At 43.0% G+C, this 21750-nt stretch overlaps 1 protein-coding gene across 1 annotated transcript in view; it reads left to right on the forward strand.

Moving 5' to 3' along the window:
• The first annotated feature begins 1298 nt into the window (after positions 1-1298).
• The window catches only part of nt5e (5'-nucleotidase, ecto (CD73)), a 64185-nt gene continuing 43733 nt past the window's right edge, over positions 1299-21750 (forward strand). The window contains exon 1 of the mRNA XM_061893791.1: positions 1299-1304. Within this exon, the coding sequence (XP_061749775.1) occupies positions 1299-1304 (6 nt within the window). The remainder of the gene's footprint in view (positions 1305-21750) is intronic.

The raw sequence follows: 21750 nt of genomic DNA on the forward strand, positions 1-21750 counted from the left end.
TTAACTCTATGTTTAATTTTATATATATATATATATATATATACATATATATATATATATATATGTGTATATATATATATATATATATATATAATATATATATATATATATATATATATATAATGTCTTGATTGGATTATCCAGAGAATAGTGCTCGATACCGTGGTAGAGCGCAATATGTAGGTGTGGGAAAAATCACAAGACTACTTCATCTCTACAGAACTGTTTCATGAGGGGTTCCTTCAATCATCAGGAGATTTTAATGGAAGCATTCACATACAATGGTTTATATAGGACACAGAGTGGGTGGGTACAGGCAGGCGTAGGGGCGTGGTGATTGGCTCATGTGTTACCTAGGAGGTGTTTCCGTCTGTGGCGGCATGTTGAAATGATTTCACTGCGCTTGTTGAGGGATGATAGATCTGGATGATATATAATAAACAGTTTCTCTTTCAAGCATAGGTTGCATCTTTTATTACCACTGTTGTAAGGTGTGCTGGATGCAAGAATTTGCCATGTTATTGAATATTCAACATTATTGTATTTGAGGTTCCAAATGTGTTTGCTGAGTTCTGTAGCATTCCGCAAAGTCTGGTCTCTAAAGGAGGCGTTTCTAAAGGTGTATATATACTGTATATACATATATATATATACATATATATATAAAATGTATATATATATATACATACATATATATATATACATACATACATACATATATATAAACATATATATGTATGTATATATATATATATATATATATACACATATATATTTATATATATACTGTATATATATACATGTATATGTATATATATATATAAATATATATATATATGTATATATATATATATGTATATATATATATATGTATATGTATATATATATATATATATGTATATATATATATATATGTATATATATATATGTATATATATATATATATATGTATATATATATATATGTATATATATATATGTATATATATATATATATATATATATATATATATATATATATATATATATATATATATATATATATATATATATATATATATCAGAAATGATGTGTATGAACTAATCGCAATGTTTGTATGGTGTGTGACGAGGTGTAGGAATTAAATGTTGAGCGAGAGGCGAAAGGACTGGCTCGGAGGTCCGTGAGCGGGCAGGAAGTCGGGAGGCAATAGAGAGGCGTCAAAGTCCAAGTCCAGGCAGAAGGTCAAGATCCAAAAGTGAAGCCAGAGAACCAAAGGGGAACACAGAAAGGCGAGACTCACAGCTCGCAACGCGGGAATGGAGGTAGGCGGTGCACAGGAACAGGTAGCTATGTTCTTGCCCCGGATAGCAGGTTGTGCTGCTTTAAGAAGGCAGGTACTTCTCATCAGCGACAGGTGTGTTAATTGCTGGGGATTGATTGCAGCTGCTTACTTCAGCCGGACTGGTGCGCGCCTGCCGCGCTCTTGGAGGTGTGCACTGATGTGCACCCAGCCATGACAAAATTTAAACTATACCTAATCATAAATATCTCTAACCGGGATTTGATCACACTACAGTATCACTACAGGACAATTCTAGGTGAAATTTCCTTATGAAGTGTCCGGTCATTTATTGATTGACATTTTGCATAAACTTGTTTATATTTGATGCAAGGGGCTGTTTTATATTCTAAGCCGATTTTACATGATCATAGAACATTTTTATATAGCTAACCGCTAACTATTTAAAAAAAATAACAAAATAAAACATAATACGGAAATACTTTTTAATAAAAAGTGCATTTAAATTAGAAAAGGTTAACTTTAAGCATCTAGATTTTTTTCTATGTCCCAGTGCCTCCAAGATTTCACTTGCATTGCTTTTTTTGTGTGAGTGCGGCGGCCTGAAATGCCTGATTTCGCGGCAGCTTTTTCAAAAAGTTGCACAAAAGATATATTAGCCTCATGGCATGATGCAAAGACACTGTAGAACAGCTTTGTTACTTTTAGTACTAAGTACCATGAATATAACCAGGTACACCAAGACAATACTGGGAATAATCTGTCATAGTAATTTTTTTTTTTTTCACAAAAATAAAATAATGTGTATTAAAGGCCTACTAAAATTTGATTTTCTTATTCAAACGGGGAGAGCAGGTCCATTCTATGTGTCATACTTGATCATTTCGCTTTATTGCCATATTTTTGCTGAAAGGAATAAGTCTAGAATATTGATGTTAAAGTTCACAACTTTTGGTCGCTACTAAAAAAGCCTCACCTTTACTGGAAGTCGCAGACGATGACAACAGCCGTGTGAGGGCTCCTCACATCCTCATGTTGTTTTTAATGGGAGCCTCCAACAAAAAGAGCTATTCAGACCGAGAAAACGACAATTTCCCCATTAATTTGAACGAGGATGAAAGATTCATGTTTGAGGATATTGATAGCGAAGGGCTAGAAAAAAAATAAAATAAAATCAAGTTTTTAAAAAAAAAGGCGATTGCATTGGGACGGAGTCAGATGTTTTTAGACACATTTACTAGGATAATTCTGGGAAATCCCTTAGCTTTCTATTGTGTTGCTAGTGTTTTAGTGAGATTACATAGTACCTGATAGTCGGAAGGGTGTGTCCACGGGTGTCTTGACGCCAGTCTCTGTGGGAATTAGTCATGGCAGCAGCAGCACGATGGAAGTTCCGCTGATCTCCGGTAAGAGGCGACTTTTTACCACAATTTTCTCACCGAAACCTGCTGGTTGACAGGTGGCCGGGATCCATGTTCGCTTGACCGCTCTGATCCATAGTAAAGCTTCACCTCTGGGAATTTTAAACAAGGAAACACCGTGTGTTTGTCTGGCTAAAGGCTAAAGCTTCCCACCTCCATCTTTCTACTTTGACTTCTCCAATATTAATTGAACAAATTGCAAAAGATTCAGCAACACAGATGTCCAGAATACTGTGTAATTGCGCGATGAAAAGAGACGACTTTTAGCCGCTAGTGGTGCTGCGCTAATATGTCCCCTCCAACTCGAGACGTCACGCATAGGCGTCATCATTCCGCGACGTTTTCTACAAGAAACTCCGCGGGATATTAAAAATTGCAATTTAGTAAACTAAAAAGGCCGTATTGGCATGTGTTGCAATGTTAATATTTCATCATTGATATATAAACTATCAGACAGCGTGGTCGGTAGTAGTGGGTTTCAGTAGGCCTTTAATAGCACATTTTTTACGTTGACAATATTGGAAAGTGCATGAAAATTGATTGAGAAAATGAGCAAATCATGATTAATTTTCTTTCTTTTTTTGTCCTGTCCAGCTACTCAGGCAAATCATATAGTTGATGTAGATGTCCAGATGGGCTGTGCAAACTTACTTTACAAAAGAGAAGTGTGGGATACTTCTCATGTTGCATTATTTGTGTTTGACTTTATTAGATGGATTTACATTATTATTTGGTGCAGCCGGGCCGGAGCAAGAGGATAGAGAAAGAGAAAAAGGCAGACAGACGGGGTAAATTGCGGGGACAAAAGGGGGAGAAGACAGAGAGACGACAACAACAGCAAACAACAATAACAACAACAGTCAGAGCAAATTCCAAACGCACCATTTGGAGGAAGTATGAAGGAAGGCAAAATTGTTTTATAAATATCTCTGCAATGCCTCCACGGTTAGATTTTCAGGACTTATGCAGATCCAAAATACACATAAGCAGGAACCACTACCATTTAGTGGTACGCCAAAGAATCCCCTAATTAAATATTCAAATACAACGTTACTGTTCAAACTGTGTGCAATGTTACATTAGCCAAAATAGATGTACATTAAAAACACATACTCTTTAAAGTAAAAGAACATTCATCCATCCATTTTCTGTGCGCTCAAACTAATTTGTTGCGATTAATCTGCGTTTGGACATGCCATGATTTGTTGTGATTGATCGCAAGAGTTAAAGCAGCATCCAAAATCCGGGCCACGGGAAGTCCCAAGTTAAAAAAAAAGGGGGTTGGGGGTTTTAAGAAATGAAAAACAAAACTCCTTTCTGAGCTACCAACTTATCATGAAAGAGGAGTTTGCATGCCCCAATGATTTTAGGAGCTGTTGTCCGGGGGCTTCGTGGGTCCCCCCTCCAATGAGCTCACCACTCGTAGGAGGGGCCAAAGAGGTCGGGTGCAATGTGAAATGGGCGGAAGTCAAAGTCAGGGCACTTGGCGGTCCGATCCTCGGTTATATAAGCTAGCTCTTGGGACGTGGAACGTAACCTCGCTGGGAGGGAAAGAGCCAGAGCTAGTGCGCTAAGTGGAGAAGTTCCGGATAGATATAGTCAGACTCACTTCGACGCACAGCAAGGGCTCTGGAACCAGTTCTCTCGAGAGGGGCTGGACTCTCTTCCACTCTGGCGGGCTGGGGTGGAAATTCTTGTTTCCCCCCGGCTCAAAGCCCGCATGTTGGAGTGCAACCCAGGGGACGAGAGGGTAGCTTCCCTCCGCCTTCAGGTGGGGGGACGGGTCATGACTGTTGTTTGGCCTTATGCACCAAACAACAGCTCAGAGTACCCACTATTTTTGGATGCCCTTGAGGGAGTACTGGAGAGTGCTCCCTCGTGTGATTCTCTTGTTCTGCTGGGGAACTTCTACGCTCATGTTGGCAACAACAGTGAAACCTGGAGAGCAAGATTGGGAAGAATGGCTGCCCGGATCTGAACCCGAGTGGTGTTTTGTTATTGGACTTTTGTGCACTTGGCACCAGGACACCCTAGGCTGATATTCCATGATGGACTTTGTAGTTGTGTCATCGGATTTGCGGTCTCATGTTTTGGACGCTCGGGTGAAGACAGGGACAGAACTTTCTGCCAATCCCCGTGAGCTGGCTCCGATGGTAAGGGAGGATGCCGGACAGACCTGACAGGCCCAAACCCATTGTGAGGGTCTGCTGGGAACATATAACAGAGTCTCCTGTTAGAAAGAATTTAAATTCCCACTTAGGTAGAACTTGTCAAATGTCACGAGGGAGGCACTAGATATTGAGTCCGAGTGGACCATGTTTCGTGCCTCTATTGTCAAGGCGGCTGATTGGAGCTGTGGCCGCAAGGTGGTTGGTGCCTGTTGTGGCGGTAATCCTAGAACCCGCTGGTGGACACCACCAGTGAGAGATGCCGTCAAGCTGAAGAAAGAGTCCTATCAGGTCGTTTTGGCTCATGGGACTCCAGAGGCAGCTGACAGGTACCGACACGCCAAGCGGTGTGCGGCTTCAGTGGTCGCAGAGGCAAAAACTCGGACAATGGAGGAGTTCTGGGAAGCCATGGAAAACAACTTCTGGATGGCTTCGAAGCGATTCTGGACCATCATCCGCCGCCTCAGGTGGGGACGCAGTGCACTGTCAAAATTGTGTATGGTGAGGATGGTGTGCTGCTAACCTCTACTATGGCTGTTGTGGAACGGTGGAGGGAATACTTTGAAGACCTACTCAATCCCACCAACACATCTTCCTAATAGGAAGCAGTGCCTGGGCACTCTGTGGTGGGCTCTCCTATTTCTGGGGGTGAGATTGCCAAGGTAGTTAAAAAGCTCCTCGGTGGCAAGGCCCCGGGGTTGGATGAGATCTGCCCAGAGTTTCCTTAAGGCTCTGGATGCTGTAGGGCTGTCTTGGTTGACAAGACTCTGCAACATTGCGTGGACATTGGGGGTGATTACTCTGGATTGGCAGACCGGGTTGGTGGTTCCTCTCTTTAAGAATGGGAACTGGAAGGTGTGTTCCAACTATCGTGGGATTACACTCCTCAGCCTTTCCGGTAAGGTCTATTCAGGTGTACTGGAGAGGAGGCTACGCCGGATAGTCGAACCTCGGATTCAGGAGGAACAGTGAGATTTTCGTCCAGGTCATGGAACGGTAGACCAGCTCTATACTCTCGGCAGGGTCCTTAAGGGTGCATGGGAGTTTGCCCAATCAGTCTACATGTGCTTTGTGGAATTGGAGAAGGCATTCGATCATGGAAGTCCTAAGGGGAATGCTCAGAGAGTATGGGGTATCGGACTGTTTGATTATGGCGGTCCGCTCCCTGTATGATCAGTGTCAGAGCTTGGTCCGCATTGCCGGCAGTAAGTCGAACCTGTTTCCTGTGAGGGTTGGACTGCACCAAGGCTGTCCTTTGTCACCGATTCTGTTCATAACTTTTATGGACAGAATTTCTCTGCGCAGTCAGGATGTTGAGGGGATCTGGTTGGGTGGCTGCTGGATTAGTTCTCTGCTTTTTGCAGATGATGTGGACCTGATTGCTTCATCTGACCAGGATCTTCAGCTCTGACTGGATTGGTTCGCAGTCTAGTGTGAAGCGGCTGGGATGAGAATCAGCACCTACAAGTCCGAGTCCATGGTTCTCGCCAGGGAAAGGGTGGAGTGTCATCTCCATGTTGGGGAGTAAGTCTTTCCCCATGTGGCATGGCGCGGTTGGGAGAGTGGCTGTGCCAGCAACCTGAGGGTTCATGGTTCAATCCCCACCTTCTACCATCCTAGTCACGTCCGCTGTGTCCTTGAGCAAGACACTTCACACTTGCTCCTGATGGGTCCTGGTTAGCGCCTTGCATGGCAGCTCTTGTATCAGTGTGTGAATGTGTGTGTGAATGGGTGAATCAGGAAATAGAGTCAAAGCGCTTTGAGTTCCTTAAAAAGGTAGAAAAGCGCCATACAAGTACAACCCATTTACCATTTACCATGTGGAGGAGTTCAATTACCTCGGAGTCTTGTTCATGAGTGAGAGAAGAGTGGATCGTGAGATCAACAGGCGGATTGGTGCGGCGTCTTCAGTAATGCGGACGTTGTAGTGAAGAAAGAGCTGAGCCGTTAGGCAAAGCTCTTAATTTACCGTTCAATCTACATTCCCATCTTCACCTATGGTTATGAGCTTTGGGTTATGACCGTGAATTGATTTACGTGGACCCAGACTCAAACAAGTTGGAAAATGTATTCGGGTGTTACCATTTAGTGGTCAATTGTAAGGAATATGTACTGTACTGTGCAATCTACTAATAAAAGTTTCAATCAATCAATCAAAAACCGAAAGGATAAGATCACGGGTACAAGCGGCCAAAATGAGTTTCCTCCACTGGGTGGCGGGGCTCTCCCTTAGAGATAGGGTGAGAAGCTCTGTCATCCGGGAAGAATTCAACAAAGTAAAGCCGCTGCTCCTCCACATTGAAAGGAGCCAGATGAGGTGGTTTGGGCATCTGGTCAGGATGCTACCCGAACGCCTCCCTGGGGAGGTGTCAAGGGCACGTCCGGCCAGCAGGAGGCCACGGGGAAGACCCAGGACACATTGGGAAGACTATGTCTCCCGGCTGACCTGGGAACGCCTCGGGATCCCCCGGGAGGAGCTGGACGGAGTGGCTGGGGAGAGGGAAGTCTAGGCTTCCCTTCTTAGGCTGCTTCCCCAGGGACCCGACCTCGGATAAGCGGGAAAAAATGGATGGACTGAAAACACAAGAAAAACAAAAAAAAAAGCAAAACGCAAGATTGAGTGAGGTTGCACGCGGGTTTTTTTTTCCGTAATTTTTTAAAATGTCCTCTAAAATCTCCTATAAAGAGTTAAAGCAGAAAGTGTGATGACTTATGTAGGCCACTTGATGAGTTCCAGAGGTGTAGTGCAGGACAGACCAGCCTGGTCCGGCGGCATATGGCGCCTTGTGCTACGCCAATCGGCTCTAAAAAAAAAAGTGTCTGGAGAGATTTCTATTTTGAAGCGAAAGATTTCGGAGAGAGGGGGCTGCTATGGGTGTCTAGCTTTCCGGATGTGATGATGGTAGAGAACGAAGGAGACATGTACTAGGGGTGGGAGTGGGGGGTGTGCCACTTTATGCCCCAATTTTACATGCAAATCAGCAACTTTTTAGCTGATGAATGTGACAAGTGCGCATTACGAGCACCAACTTTGGCGCCTTTGGGAAAACGTGACAGTAAATGAGGCGTCGCTGCCTGTTTTTAGAAGAAAAACACTCCGGTCCATTTAGCAGCAGAACGGTCAGATGGGAAACCGAGGCCAGGGGTTTGGAGGCAGGGAAAAAAATGATTTATTAAAATGTCAATTCCATCGTGCCAATCAACTCAGGATTATTATGCATTCCGAAAACTCCCTGGTATTCAGCCACAGTATCACAGATGGAGCTTTCCTTTCAGCAATTAATAAGAGATTACCCGACGGTATACAAACAATGTGCTGTGAGCGCAATTGGCGCAATTATTCCAGCGATGTGAGAAGCAGGCTTGATTGGCCGCCCTCCCACAGGAACGACTCTGTCGCATTTTGCACGTCTCTGTCTCCGTGTCATACGTGTTCGCTTGGCATGTTGAGGACTGACGCATGACGTGCAGGCGTGTGCGAATCACGCTCGCACAAAGGGGGAAGAGGAGTGCGAAAGAGAGGATAGGTTAGCTGCACCGGAAAAGAGAGGCGATAGAAAGTCAAACAAGATGTGCTCAGATATTATCAGTTCAGATAAATTGTTAAGAACAAAAGTTAAAGGCCTACTGAGGTATAGTGAAGTGAAGTGAATTATATTTATATAGCGCTTTTCTCTAGTGACTCAAAGCACTTTACATAGTGAAACCCAATATCTAAGTTACATTTAAACCAGTGTGGGTGGCACTGGGAGCAGGTTGGTAAAGTGTCTTGCCCAAGGACACAACGGCAGTGACTAGGATGGCGGAAGCGGGAATCGAACCTGCAACCCTTTAAGTTGCTGGCACGGCCACTCTACCAACCGAGCTATGCCGCCCCAGCTCGGTTGGTGGAGCGGCCGTGCCAGCAACTTGAGGGTTGCAGGTTCGATCCCCGCTCTGCTATCCTAGTCACTGCCGTAGTGTCCTTGGGCAAGACACTTTACCCACCTGCTCCCAGTGCCACCCACCCTGGTTTAAATGTAAAAAAAATAAATAAATATTGGGTTTCACTATGTAAAGCGCTTTGAGTCACTTGAGAAAAAGCACTATATAAATATAATTCACTTCACTTCACACTACTGAAACCGACTACTACCGACCACGCAGTCTGATAGTTTATATATCAATGACAAAATATAAACATTGCAACACATGCCAATACGGCCTTTTTAGTTTACTAAATTACAATTTTAAATTTCCCGGGAGTTTCTTGTTGAAAACGACGCGGAATGATGACGTGTACGCGTGATGTCACGGAAATAAGAGCGCTGCGCACACACACAGCTAAAAGTCGTCTACTTTAACCGCATAATTACACAGTATTTTGGACATCTGTGTTGCTGAATCAATTAAAGATGGAGTTGGGAAGCTTTAGTCTTTAGCCACACAAACACACAGTGATTCCTTGTTTAAAATTCCCAGAGGTGAAGCTTTCATCTGGGTCAGAGCGGTCAAGCGAACATGGATCACGACCAAATGTCAACCAGCAGTTTTCTGTGAGAAAATTGTGGTAAAAAGTCGCCACTTACCAGAGATCAGCTGAACTTGTGCCGTCCACACAGCTGCCGTCGACTTCCTTCAGAGACTGGCCTCAAGACACCCGTGTACACACCCCTTCGACTATCAGGTACTGTTAAACTCACTAAAACACTAGCAACAAAATAGAAAGATAAGGGATTTCCCAGAATGATCCTAGTAAATGTGTCTAAAAACATCTGACTCCATCCCAATGCAATCGCCTTTTTTTTAACTTGATTTTATTTATTTTTTTTCCAGCCCTTCGCTATCAATATCCTCAAACACAAATCTTTCATCCTCGCTCAAATTAATGGGGAAATTGTCGTTTTCTCGGTCCGAATAGCTCTTTTTGTTTGAGGCTCCCATTAAATACAATGTGACGTCATCGTCTGCGACTTCCGGTAAAGGCAAGGCTTTTCTATCAGCGACCAAAAGTTGCGAACTTTATCGTGGATGTTCTCTACTAAATCCTTTCAGCAAAAATATGGCAATATCGCGAAATGATCAAGTATGACACATAGAATGGACCTGCTATCCCCGTTTAAATAAGAACATCTCATTTCATCTCATTTCCTCTCTGAGCTGCCACCTTACCGTGGTAGAGGAGTTTGCGTGTCCCAATGATCCTAGAAGCTATGTTGTCTGGGGGCTTTATGCCCTCTGGTAGGGTCTCCCAAGGCAAACTAGTCCTAGGTGAGGGACCAGACAAAGAGCAGCTCGAAAACCTCTATGAAAAGTAAAAACAAAGGACCCAGATTTCCCTTGCCCGGACGCGGGTCACCGGGGCCCCCCTCTGGAGCCAGGCCCGGAGGTGGGGCACGATGGTGAGCGCCTGGTGGCCGGGCCTGTACCCATGGGGCCCGGCCGGGCACAGCCCGAAGAGGCAACGTGGGTCCCCCCTCCAATGGGCTCACCACCCATAGCAGGGGCCATAGAGGTCGGGTGCAATGTGAGCTGGGCGGCAGCCGAAGGCAGGGCACTTGGCGGTCCGATCCTCGGCTACATAAGCTCGCTCTTGGGACGTGGAACGTCACCTCACTGGGGAGAAAGGAGCCTGAGCTAGTGCGCGAAGTAGAGAAATTCCAGCTGGATGTAGTCGGACTCACTTCGACGCACAGCAAGGGCTCTGGAACCACTTCTCTTGAAAGGGGCTGGACTCTCTTTCACTCTGGCGTGGCCGGCAGTGAGAGGCGACGGGCTGGGGTGGCAATTCTGGTTGCCCCCCGGCTTAAAGCCTGCACGTTGGAGTTCAACCCAGTGGACGAAAGGGTAGCCTCCCTCCGCCTTCGGGTGGGGGGACGGGTCCTGACTGTTGTTTGTGCTTACGCACCAAACAACAGTTCAGAGTACCCACCCTTTTTGGGTACACTCGAGGAAGTACTGGAGAGTGCTCCCCCGGGTGATTCCCTTGTCCTACTGGGAGACTTCAACGCTCATGTTGGTAACGACAGTGAAACCTGGAGAGGCGTGATTGGGAAGAATGGTCGCCCGGATCTAAACCCGAGTGGTGTTTTGTTATTGGACTTCTGTGCTCGTCACAGTTTGTCCATTACAAACACCATGTTCAAACATAAGGGTGTCCATATGTGCACTTGGCACCAGGACACCCTAGGCCGCAGTTCCATGATCGACTTTGTAGTTGTGTCATCGGATTTGCGGCCTCATGTTTTGGACACTCGGGTAAAGAGAGGGGCGGAGCTTTCTACCGATCACCACCTGGTGGTGAGTTGGCTGCGATGGTGGGGGAGGATGCCGGACAGACCTGGCAGGCCCAAACGCATTGTGAGGGTTTGCTGGGAACGTCTGGCAGAGTCTCCTGTCAGAGAAAGTTTCAATTCCCACCTCCGGAGGAACTTTGAACATGTCACGAGGGAGGTGCTGGACATTGAGTCCGAGTGGACCATGTTCCGCACCTCTATTGTCGAGGCGGCTGACCGGAGCTGTGGCCGCAAGGTAGTTGGTGCTTGTCGTGGCGGTAATCCTAGAACCCGCTGGTGGACACCAGCGGTGAGGGATGCCGTCAAGCTGAAGAAGGAGTCCTACCGGGTTCTTTTGGCTCATAGGACTCCAGAGGCAGTGGACAGGTACTGACAGGCCAAGCGGTGTGCAGCTTCAGCGGTCACAGAGGCAAAAACTCGGACATGGGAAGAGTTTGGGGAAGCCATGGAAAATGACTTCCGGATGGCTTCGAAGCGATTCTGGACCACCATCCGCCGCCTCAGGAAGGGGAATCAGTGCACTGTCAACACCGTGTATGGTGCGGGTGGTGTTATGCTGACCTCAACTCCGGATGTTGTGGATAGGTGGAAGGAATACTTTGAAGACCTCCTCAATCCCACCAACACGTCTTCCTATGAGGAAGCAGTGCCTGGGGAATCTGTGGTGGACTCTCCTATTTCTGGGGCTGAGGTTGCTGAGGTAGTTAAAAAGCTCCTCGGTGGCAAGGCCCCAGGGGTGGATGAGACCCGCCCGGAGTTCCTTAAGGCTCTGGATGCTGTGGGGCTGTCTTGGTTGACAAGACTCTGCAGCATCGCGTGGACATCGGGGGCGGTACCTCTGGATTGGCAGACCGGGGTGGTGGTCCCTCTCTTTAAGAAGGGGGACCGGAGGGTGTGTTCCAACTATCGTGGGATCACACTCCTCAGCCTTCCCGGTAAGGTTTATTCAGGTGTACTGGAGAGGAGGCTACGCCGGATAGTTGAACCTCGGATTCAGGAGGAACAGTGTGGTTTTCGTCCTGGTCGTGGAACTGTGGACCAGCTCTATACTCTCGGCAGGGTTCTTGAGGGTGCATGGGAGTTAGCCCAACCAGTCTACATGTGCTTTGTGGACTTGGAGAAGGCATTCGACCGTGTCCCTCGGGAAGTCCTGTGGGGAGTGCTCAGAGAGTATGGGGTACCGGACTGTCTTATTGTGGCGGTCCGATCCCTGTACGATCAGTGTCAGAGCTTGGTCCGCATTGCTGGCAGTAAGTCGGACACGTTTCCAGTGAGGGTTGGACTCCGCCAAGGCTGTCCTTTGTCACCGATTCTGTTCATAACTTTTATGGACAGAATTTCTAGGCGCAGTCAAGGCGTTGAGGGGTTGCGGTTTGGTAACCGCAGGATTAGGTCTCTGCTTTTTGCAGATGATGTGGTCCTGATGGCTTCATCTGACCGGGATCTTCAGCTCTCGCTGGATCGGTTCGCAGCCGAGTGTGAAGCGACCGGAATGAGAATCAGCACCTCCAAGTCCGAGTCCATGGTTCTCGCCCGGAAAAGGGTGGAGTGCCATCTCCGGGTTGGGGAGGAGACCCTGCCCCAAGTGGAGGAGTTCAAGTACCTAGGAGTCTTGTTCACGAGTGAGGGAAGAGTGGATCGTGAGATCGACAGGCGGATCGGTGCGGCGTCTTCAGTAATGCGGACGTTGTACCGATCCGTTGTGGTGAAGAAGGAGCTGAGCCGGAAGGCAAAGCTCTCAATTTACCGGTCGATCTACGTTCCCATCCTCACCTATGGTCCTGAGCTTTGGGTCATGACCGAAAGGATAAGATCACGGGTACAAGCGGCCGAAATGAGTTTCCTCCGCCGTGTGGCGGGGCTCTCCCTTAGAGATAGGGTGAGAAGCTCTGCCATCCGGGAGTGACTCAAAGTAACGCCGCTGCTCCTTCACATCGAGAGGAGCCAGATGAGGTGGTTCGGGCATCTGGTCAGGATGCCACCCGAACGCCTCCCTAGGGAGGTGTTTAGGGCACGTCCAACCGGTAGGAGGCCACGGGGAAGACCCAGGACACGTTGGGAAGACTATGTCTCCCGGCTGGCCTGGGAACGCCTCGGGATCCCCCGGGAAGAGCTAGACGAAGTGGCTGGGGAGAGGGAAGTCTGGGTTTCCCTGCTTAGGCTGTTGCCCCCGCGACCCGACCTCGGATAAGCGGAAGATGATGGATGGATGGAAACTGGATAACTGTAGAGGGTGTCCCCTTTTATAGCACATAATATCAGCTATTAGTGACTGTATTTAAGATACCTTATTAGGAATCAAGGCTATAATATTACCGTATTTTTCGGATTATAAATCGCTCCGGAGTATACGTCGGACCGGCCGAAAATGCATAATAAAGAAGGAAAAAAACATATATATACGTCGCATTGGAGTATAAGTCGCATTTTGCGGGGAAATTGTGCAATCTTCTAATAAAAGTTTCAATCAATCAAGTTACTGCCAACGTTGAAATGATCCATATTAATAGCTACGGCAGTAGCATATAGCAGTTAGCATCCCCTGACCCACAATGCACTTCTGCCATGACCCTCCCCCTCCGAATTCTTATTGGTTGACGTGTGTGTTTCTTTGTCTCTTCCGCGAATTAGATAAGTAATATTATTTAATATTTTACGGTAATGTGTTAATAATTTCACACATAAATCGCTCCGGAGTATATGTCGGCCAAACTATGAAAAAAACTGCGATTTATAATCCGAAAAATACGGTAGCTACATTTTTAAATATTAAAACTGGTTTACAGTAGAGTATGTCCCTTAAACTACTTCAAAGCTTCTATTCTAATTATAGTTTAAACAAATGTACTGATTAGTAATCAAATTTACTATATTAAATACACTTTTTACAATTGAAAACTGGATTACTATAGGATCTGTCCCCTTCCCCCAGGAGGAAGAAAATATTTTGCGCTCTAAAATCCATCCATCCATCCATCCATGACTTTAAATTGAATTAATTCATGTAATTCATACATTTAAAAACCTACTTTATTGAATGCAATTTTTACAATTTAAAACCGGATCACTATAGGTTCTGTCACCTATTAAAACACAAATGTGCTATTTTAATTATAGTCTAATAACTTATTAGGAATCAAAGCAATGACATTAACTACATTTCAATAAATGAAAACTAGATTTAGTAGAGCCTTTCCTCTATAAAAACACACAATACCTGCTTTTTTAATTACAGTCTAAATAGCTTATTACAAATCAAGACTATGATTTTTATCAAAATTTGTATTAATTAAAAAAAATTTACTATAGAGCAGGGGTCTCAAACTCAATTCACCTGGGGGCCACTGGATGCAGAGTCTAGGTGAGGCTGGGCCGCGAGAAAATATTTCTTTAAAAAAAAAAATGTTGCATACTCCTCAGCAGTAGTATAATGACGCTTCAAATTGTATCCCTTGTGCACCGCAACTTTCTCTGTGCAAATAAGACACGTCGGGGTGCCCCTGTGCTCAACAAAGAAATATTTCATCTCCCACTTTTCCTGGAATTGTCTTTGCTCATCACTGACCTTTCTCTTCACTGCAGGCTTTGAAAAAGACATGTTTGGGGTTGTGGAATATATTTGTATTTAGCCGACGCACGGAGAATAATGTTATTTCCGCAATGTGTGTCGTTCCGCTTTTCCTCCCTATAGCATCACGGCGGTCGGCGGATAAAAGCCAAAAAAGTACCCGGATAGCGAGCGCAAAAAAAGTTATCCGGCTTCATATAGAAATATATGTAGTGTTCATTGTGTGAGGGAATGCAAATTAAATCACAAAAAAAAAAAAACAACGGTTTGAATTGGTCCAGGTTATCAGGGACTGTTATTACTGACGGACAGGTGTCGCGGTGTGACTGCAGCCAGGCACGTAAGGAAACCCTCGTCTCCATGGCAACGTCTCTATCGCTTTCACTCATTTGCCACTTTTCCACTAATGCAGGGGTAGGCAACCCAGAACGTTGAAAGAGCGATTTTGGACCCAAATAACACAACACTGTCAAGCGCCATTCATATAAGACTTGCGGGCCGCACCAACATTAAACTTTCATATTAAGGTGGGTGCCTCAAAATAACGTCTCACAGGTTCAAGGTTCAAGGGTCAAGGTTCAACTTTATTGTCCCCGCGGGGAAAATTGGTCTTGGACGCAGTGCATCATTGCTTTCTTAACATACACAAAAACAACAGAACAAAAACACAAGCACAGACACAACCACAACCAGACAACTAACATTTAAACATATAAACATCAGCACATGGAGCTTGATAGACATGGGTGGCACTTTGATGTAGGCATGAAATCTACAGTATGAAGATAAAGATAAAGTACCAGTGTGCATTGCACTAGAGCTCATGGATAAAGTGCTGTGTGCTAAAGTGTTTAGTTCTAAACTGCTATGTGCTATAGTGCTATGTGCTAAAAAAAAAATAAAGTGCTAACCTATGTATTAATATTCTATTGCACATTGTTGGTCAGCTTAATGGAGGCTGGGACAAATGATAATTTAAGGCGGTTAAATTTGCATAGTGGGACCTGGAGTCTTCTCCCTGATGGCAGGGTTCCATATTCAGGGAAGAGTGGGTGTTGTGAATTGGAAATTATTGTCTTAGCTTTTCTTAGGCTGTGTGTCTGAGACCCCTTCTGTAGAGCCTTTCCCCTATTAAAACACATAATAGCTGCTATTTAAATGGTAAATGGGTTGTACTTGTATTGCGCTTTTTTTACCTTCAAGGTACTCAAAGCGATTTGACACTATTTCCACATTCACCCATTCACACAAATATTCACACACTGATGGCGGGAGCTGCCAAGCAAGGCGCGAACCACGACCCATCAGGAGCAAGGGTGAAGTGTCTTGCTTAAGAACACAACGGACATGACAAGGTTGGTAAAATCTGGGGATCGAACCAGGAATCCTCAGATTGCTGACACGGCCACTCTACCAATCGTGCCACGCCATCCCCAAATAAATACTTTCTTGAGTTTATTAAGATCAAAGCTATGACATCAACGACATTTTTAATAACTGGAGTACTCGATAGTGTAAATATCGATCCATGCCTCATGACAATAAAACTCTAAAACTTGAATCCCTGAACAATGCAGAATACAATTTGAACAAACTACTGCAGGTTTTGTCCCCTTTTAAAACACTGAATATCTGCAATTTTAATAATCATCTAAATATATTATTATGAAGAATTTTACATTATTGACAACAAAGTTCACAATCAAACACTGCATTACAGTAGGGGTCTGTCCCCCTTTTAAAAATCATAATAGGTACTATTTTATTTACGGTTTAAATAGCTATGCAAATTAGGAATCAGGCCATTGTCAAGCAGCTCATTGTAACAAAAATGCACATTCTGTTATGATGACCTTTTGACCCGTCCGTCATGCATCATTCTGTAGCCATTAGTGGGCGATGAGGCTTGGAAATGTGTCCTCATCTTTCTCTCTCTCTCTCACACACACACACACACACACACACACACACACACACACACACACACGCCACGAGACGCACACACACTGATCTCCTCTAAGTGTTTTCACTGAGCGATACAGATAAATGGAGGATGCTTGTCAAGATGTATTAGTGCAAGGGGGAACGTGGACAACTTTCCTTTTTGTGCACTCTCACCATGTTTCACAGTGGCGGCGGTGGCGATGCTCCCACTCAATAGGCTTGGCTTCTTACCCGCAAGTTACTAAAGCCTGCAGGTCTCCATGGCTACAAAGCTGCCATGTGTGTCTACAGCTTGGCTGTTCGGTAAAGAAAGGTCTGTGTGTGCTGTGGATCATCCACTGACAACATGGATGCTTCACCTTGCACATGACAAGCCTGCCTCCATTTGTAATACGTGTAATATACTTGGAACAACACAATCATGAACATTTGTCGAGCAAAACTGAGCATTGTTATCTTTGTATGGGCACATGTTGGACATGAATTTTTTTGTATTGGATATTATTGAATATAAACAGTCCAAATATTGACGCAAAATTATGCAGTCATCCCGTTTGAAGTGCAATTATGGAAACAACATTATTACTGGTAAACATAAAGCTCCTCTCAAACACTGCAGTCTAAAGCAGTGTTTGAGAGCACCTGAGTCAAACTGTTTGACTCAGGTGCCGCATTGAGTTTAAAGAAATTGGCCGGGGGCCGGGCTGTATACATACATATATATATATACGTGTATATATATATATATATATACGTGTATATATATATATATATATATATATATATATATATATATATATATATATATACGTGTATATATATATATATATATATATATATATATATATATATATATATATATATATATATATATATACACGTATATATATATATATATATATATATACACGTATATATATATATATATATGTATATATAAATATATATATATACATATATATGTATATATATGTATATACTTAGTCAGCCACCGATTGTGCAAGTTCTCCCACTAAAAATGATGACAGAGGTCTGTAATTTTCATCATAGGTACACTTCAACTGTGAGAGACAGAATGTGGAAAAAAAATCCCGGAATTCACATTGTAGGAATTTTTAAGAATTTATTTGTAAATTATTGTGGAAAATAAGTATTTGGTCAACCATTCTAAGCTCTCACTGATAGAAGGAGGTTAGGGCTCAAAATCTCACGATACATGGCCCCATTCATTCTTTCCTTAACACGGATCAATCGTCCTGTCCCCTTAGCAGAAAAACAGCCCCAAAGCATGATGTTTCCACCTCCATGCTTCACAGTAGGTATGGTGTTCTTGGGATGCAACTCAGTATTCTTCTTCCTCCAAACACGACAAGTTGAGTTTATACCAAAAAGTTCTATTTTGGTTTCATCTGACCACATGACATTCTCCCAATAAATAAATGGTTTGTACTTGTATAGCGCTTTTCTACCTTCAAGGTACTCAAAGCGCTTTGACACTACTTCCACATTTACCCATTCACACACACATTCACACACTGATGGAGGGAGCTGCCATGCAAGGCGCTAACCAGCACCCATCAGGAGCAAGGGAGAAGTGTCTTGCTCAGGACACAACGGACGTGACGAGATTGGTACTAGGTGGGGATTGAACCAGGGACCCTCGGGTTGCGCACGGCCACTCTGCCACTGCGCCACGCAATCCTCTGCTGTATCATCCATGTATCCATTTTGGTATAAACTCAACTCGTCGTGTTTGGAGGAAGAAGAATACTGCGTTGCATCTCAAGAAAACCACACCTACTGTGAAGCATGGGGGTGGAAACATCATGCTTTGGGGCTGTTTTTCTGCTAAGGGGACAGGACGATTGATCCGTGTTAAGAAAAGAATGATTGGGGCCATGTATCGTGAGATTTTGAGCCAAAACCTCCTTCCATTAGTTAGAGATTTGAATGGTTGATCAAATACTTATTTTCCACCATAATTTACAAATACATTCTTTAAAATTCCTACAATGTGAATTCCTGGATTTTTTTTTCACATTCTGTCTCTCACAGTTGAAGTGTACCTATAACGAAAATTACAGACCTCTGTCATCATTTTAAGTGGGAGAACGGTGGCTGACTAAATACTTTTTGCCCCACTGTATACATACACAAATATGTATACAGTGTATACATATATGTGTCTATACAAAGACACATGTATGTCTTTGATGTTTGATGTTTCCCTCTTACACACATGGAAGAGGGATGTGTACTATGGCTATGAGTTGTTCTTTTCCCTTGGCCTCAGTCTGCACCCCCACTCCAGGGCCTAGGCTAAGACCGTTTTTTTATTTATTTAATTTATTTTAATCTTCTATCCCCCCCCCCCCCTTGTTTACCTGTATGTCATCTTTTTTTGTAAGGGGCGCTGGAAGCCGGCAGACCCGTCAGCGATCCTGTTCTGTCTCCCTGTAATGTTTGTCTGATCTTGAATGGGATTGTGCTGAAAATTTTAATTTTCCTGAAGGAACTCTCCTGACGGAATAAATAAAGTACTATCTAATCTAATCTAATCTAATATACACAGCCCGGCTGTATATATTTTTTACGTTCTTTTTTATGAGCGTTCCATCAAAGCTTCTGGGCCATAAAACAAAACAGGGCAAATGTCTTCCTTGAAAGAGAAAGGACACAACAATAACATATATTTTATAAATATATTTCCTTGGCACTTATCCTGTCTTTTGCAATACCAATGAGACTTGCTGGTGATTTCCAAGCACAAGCCTGGGTGCAGCCATGCATGCCACTTTGATTACACACAAGTGTTTTCACTTGTCACTTATCATTGCTCTCTGCATCTCTTTTGTGCAGTATTATTTTGTCAACATTTATTGGTTTTCATTTCATTCTCTGACAGCCGAGAGCCGGCCCTTAGCTGCTTTGAAGGCCCCCCCCCCATTCTTCCCTCATGTTGTTTGCTTTGCTATTGCTTCACAAATCACAACAGGGACCTTTTTGATGGCAAACGTCTTAAAATAGTGAAAGCAGATTAATTGGGGTATTTTAAACATGTTTTTTTTTCTGCAGCCAAACACAGTCTTTAAAGCATATCTAAACTAGATTTTAATATTTATAGTATTTTCCGTAAAGATGTATAAATTAAAATCAATATTTTACCACTGATATTTCAGTTCCTGAACTATCTTTTTAGCCAACAAGTGTACTCAACGCTCATTAATGATTATGTTATTGTTGTAGTTATTATAGGTACAATAATGGTCTGAGTAGTAATATGAACATGAGGTTATTTTGTAATGCTTAACTCTGCACACTTGGTGTCGCCATTTAGACTTCATGTTGCATTCATTAATACATAAATAAAAAACAACTAACTGTTTGCTAAAGTAATTAAAATTATATATTTTCTTTGGATTTCGGGAAAGAAATTGAATCCTGGGAAAAAAAAGAATTCAAATAAAAAAATAAAAAAAAAATAAAAAAATTAAAAAAATAAAAATAACAAAAAAAAAATTATATATATATATATATATATATATATGTGTGTGTGTGTGTGTGTTTATACACACACACATATATATACATATATATACAGTGGGGCAAAAAAGTATTTAGTCAGCCACCGATTGTGCAAGTTCTCCCACTTAAAATGATAACAGAGGTCTGTAATTTTCATCATAGGTACACTTCAACTGTGAGAGACAGAATGTGAAAAAAAAAATCCAGGAATTCACATTGTAGGAATTTTAGAAAGATTGTTTGTAGATTATGATGGAAAATAAGTATTTGGTCAACCATTCAAAGCTCTCACTGATGGAAGGACGTTTTGGCTCAAAATCTCACGATACATGGCCCCTATTGATATCTAATGTATTCATACATTGTTTATGGAGAATATAAGCATGTTTATATAACCTAATCATATTGTTTATTCAATTTCTCTGGGATTATATTCCCAGTTTTGATCTTGGACGTCTGGTTACTTGTAGCATATAACAATATTCTATTACTGTTAAGCAAACTGAATAATAAAACACGCGAAAACATGTTTCATTTATCATAGCTATACTTATGGAAAAAAAAAGGGAGAAAATCAGTGGTAATCAGTGAGGTAATATGAATTAAATGCGCTGACAGTTCATTGCTCCTGCCAAATGAATTGCACTGAGTGGAGCGGATCACCACTCCAAGATGGCGCCCCAGCGTCTCGTCAGCGCCAGTGGGCAGTAGCGCTCGATGCTGCGTCTACTTAGATGTCTATGGTTATAGCGTTAGCAGTGAGTTTACAGTCTTACTGATTTAACTACACAGCAAATAAAAGTTTCGTTACTTAGCCAAGAAACGCTTACATTCAAAACTTACTGTTCTGTGTGCAACTTCAATTGTCGAACAAAGTTGGAAGTTGTTGCAATTGCAATTCGTTTTTTGTTGACCAAGTCGTAGTTTTAATACCCGAACAAAAACTACCGGAGCGCTCCTGAATAACTTTTTAATCTTTGGGTTTTGGGGAAAGTAGCAAGTCATGTTAAGTCAAAAGGCTCAAGTCCAAGTGAAGTCACAAGTCATTGATGCTAAAGTCCAAGTCGAGTTGCAAGTCTCTTTTCATTTTGTCAAGTCGGATCTAAAGTCATCAAATTCATGACTCGAGTCTGACTCGAGTCCAAGTCATGTGACCCGAGTCCACACCTCTGCTTTATACAACCTATACAGCAAGATGTAGTCTGCATTGACCAATAGGTGCAAAACAAACTATAAATTAATTTGTTTTATATATATATATATATATATATATGTCTTGATTGGATTATCCAGAGAATAGTGCTTGATACCGTGGTAGCGCGCAATGATTGATGATTGAGGGAACCCCCCATGAAACAGATCTGTAGAGATGAAGTAGTCTTGTGATTTTTTCCCACACCTACATATATATATATATATATATATATATATATATATATATATATATATATTTCACAATGAATGAATGAATTCATTCTTACAAACCTCGTTTCCATATAAGTTGGGAAATTGTGTTAGATGTAAATATAAACGGAATACAATGATTTGCAAATCATTTTCAACCCAT

The sequence above is a fragment of the Nerophis ophidion genome, linkage group LG03, assembly GCF_033978795.1.
Source record: "Nerophis ophidion isolate RoL-2023_Sa linkage group LG03, RoL_Noph_v1.0, whole genome shotgun sequence".
Classification (NCBI taxonomy): Eukaryota; Metazoa; Chordata; class Actinopteri; order Syngnathiformes; family Syngnathidae; genus Nerophis; species Nerophis ophidion.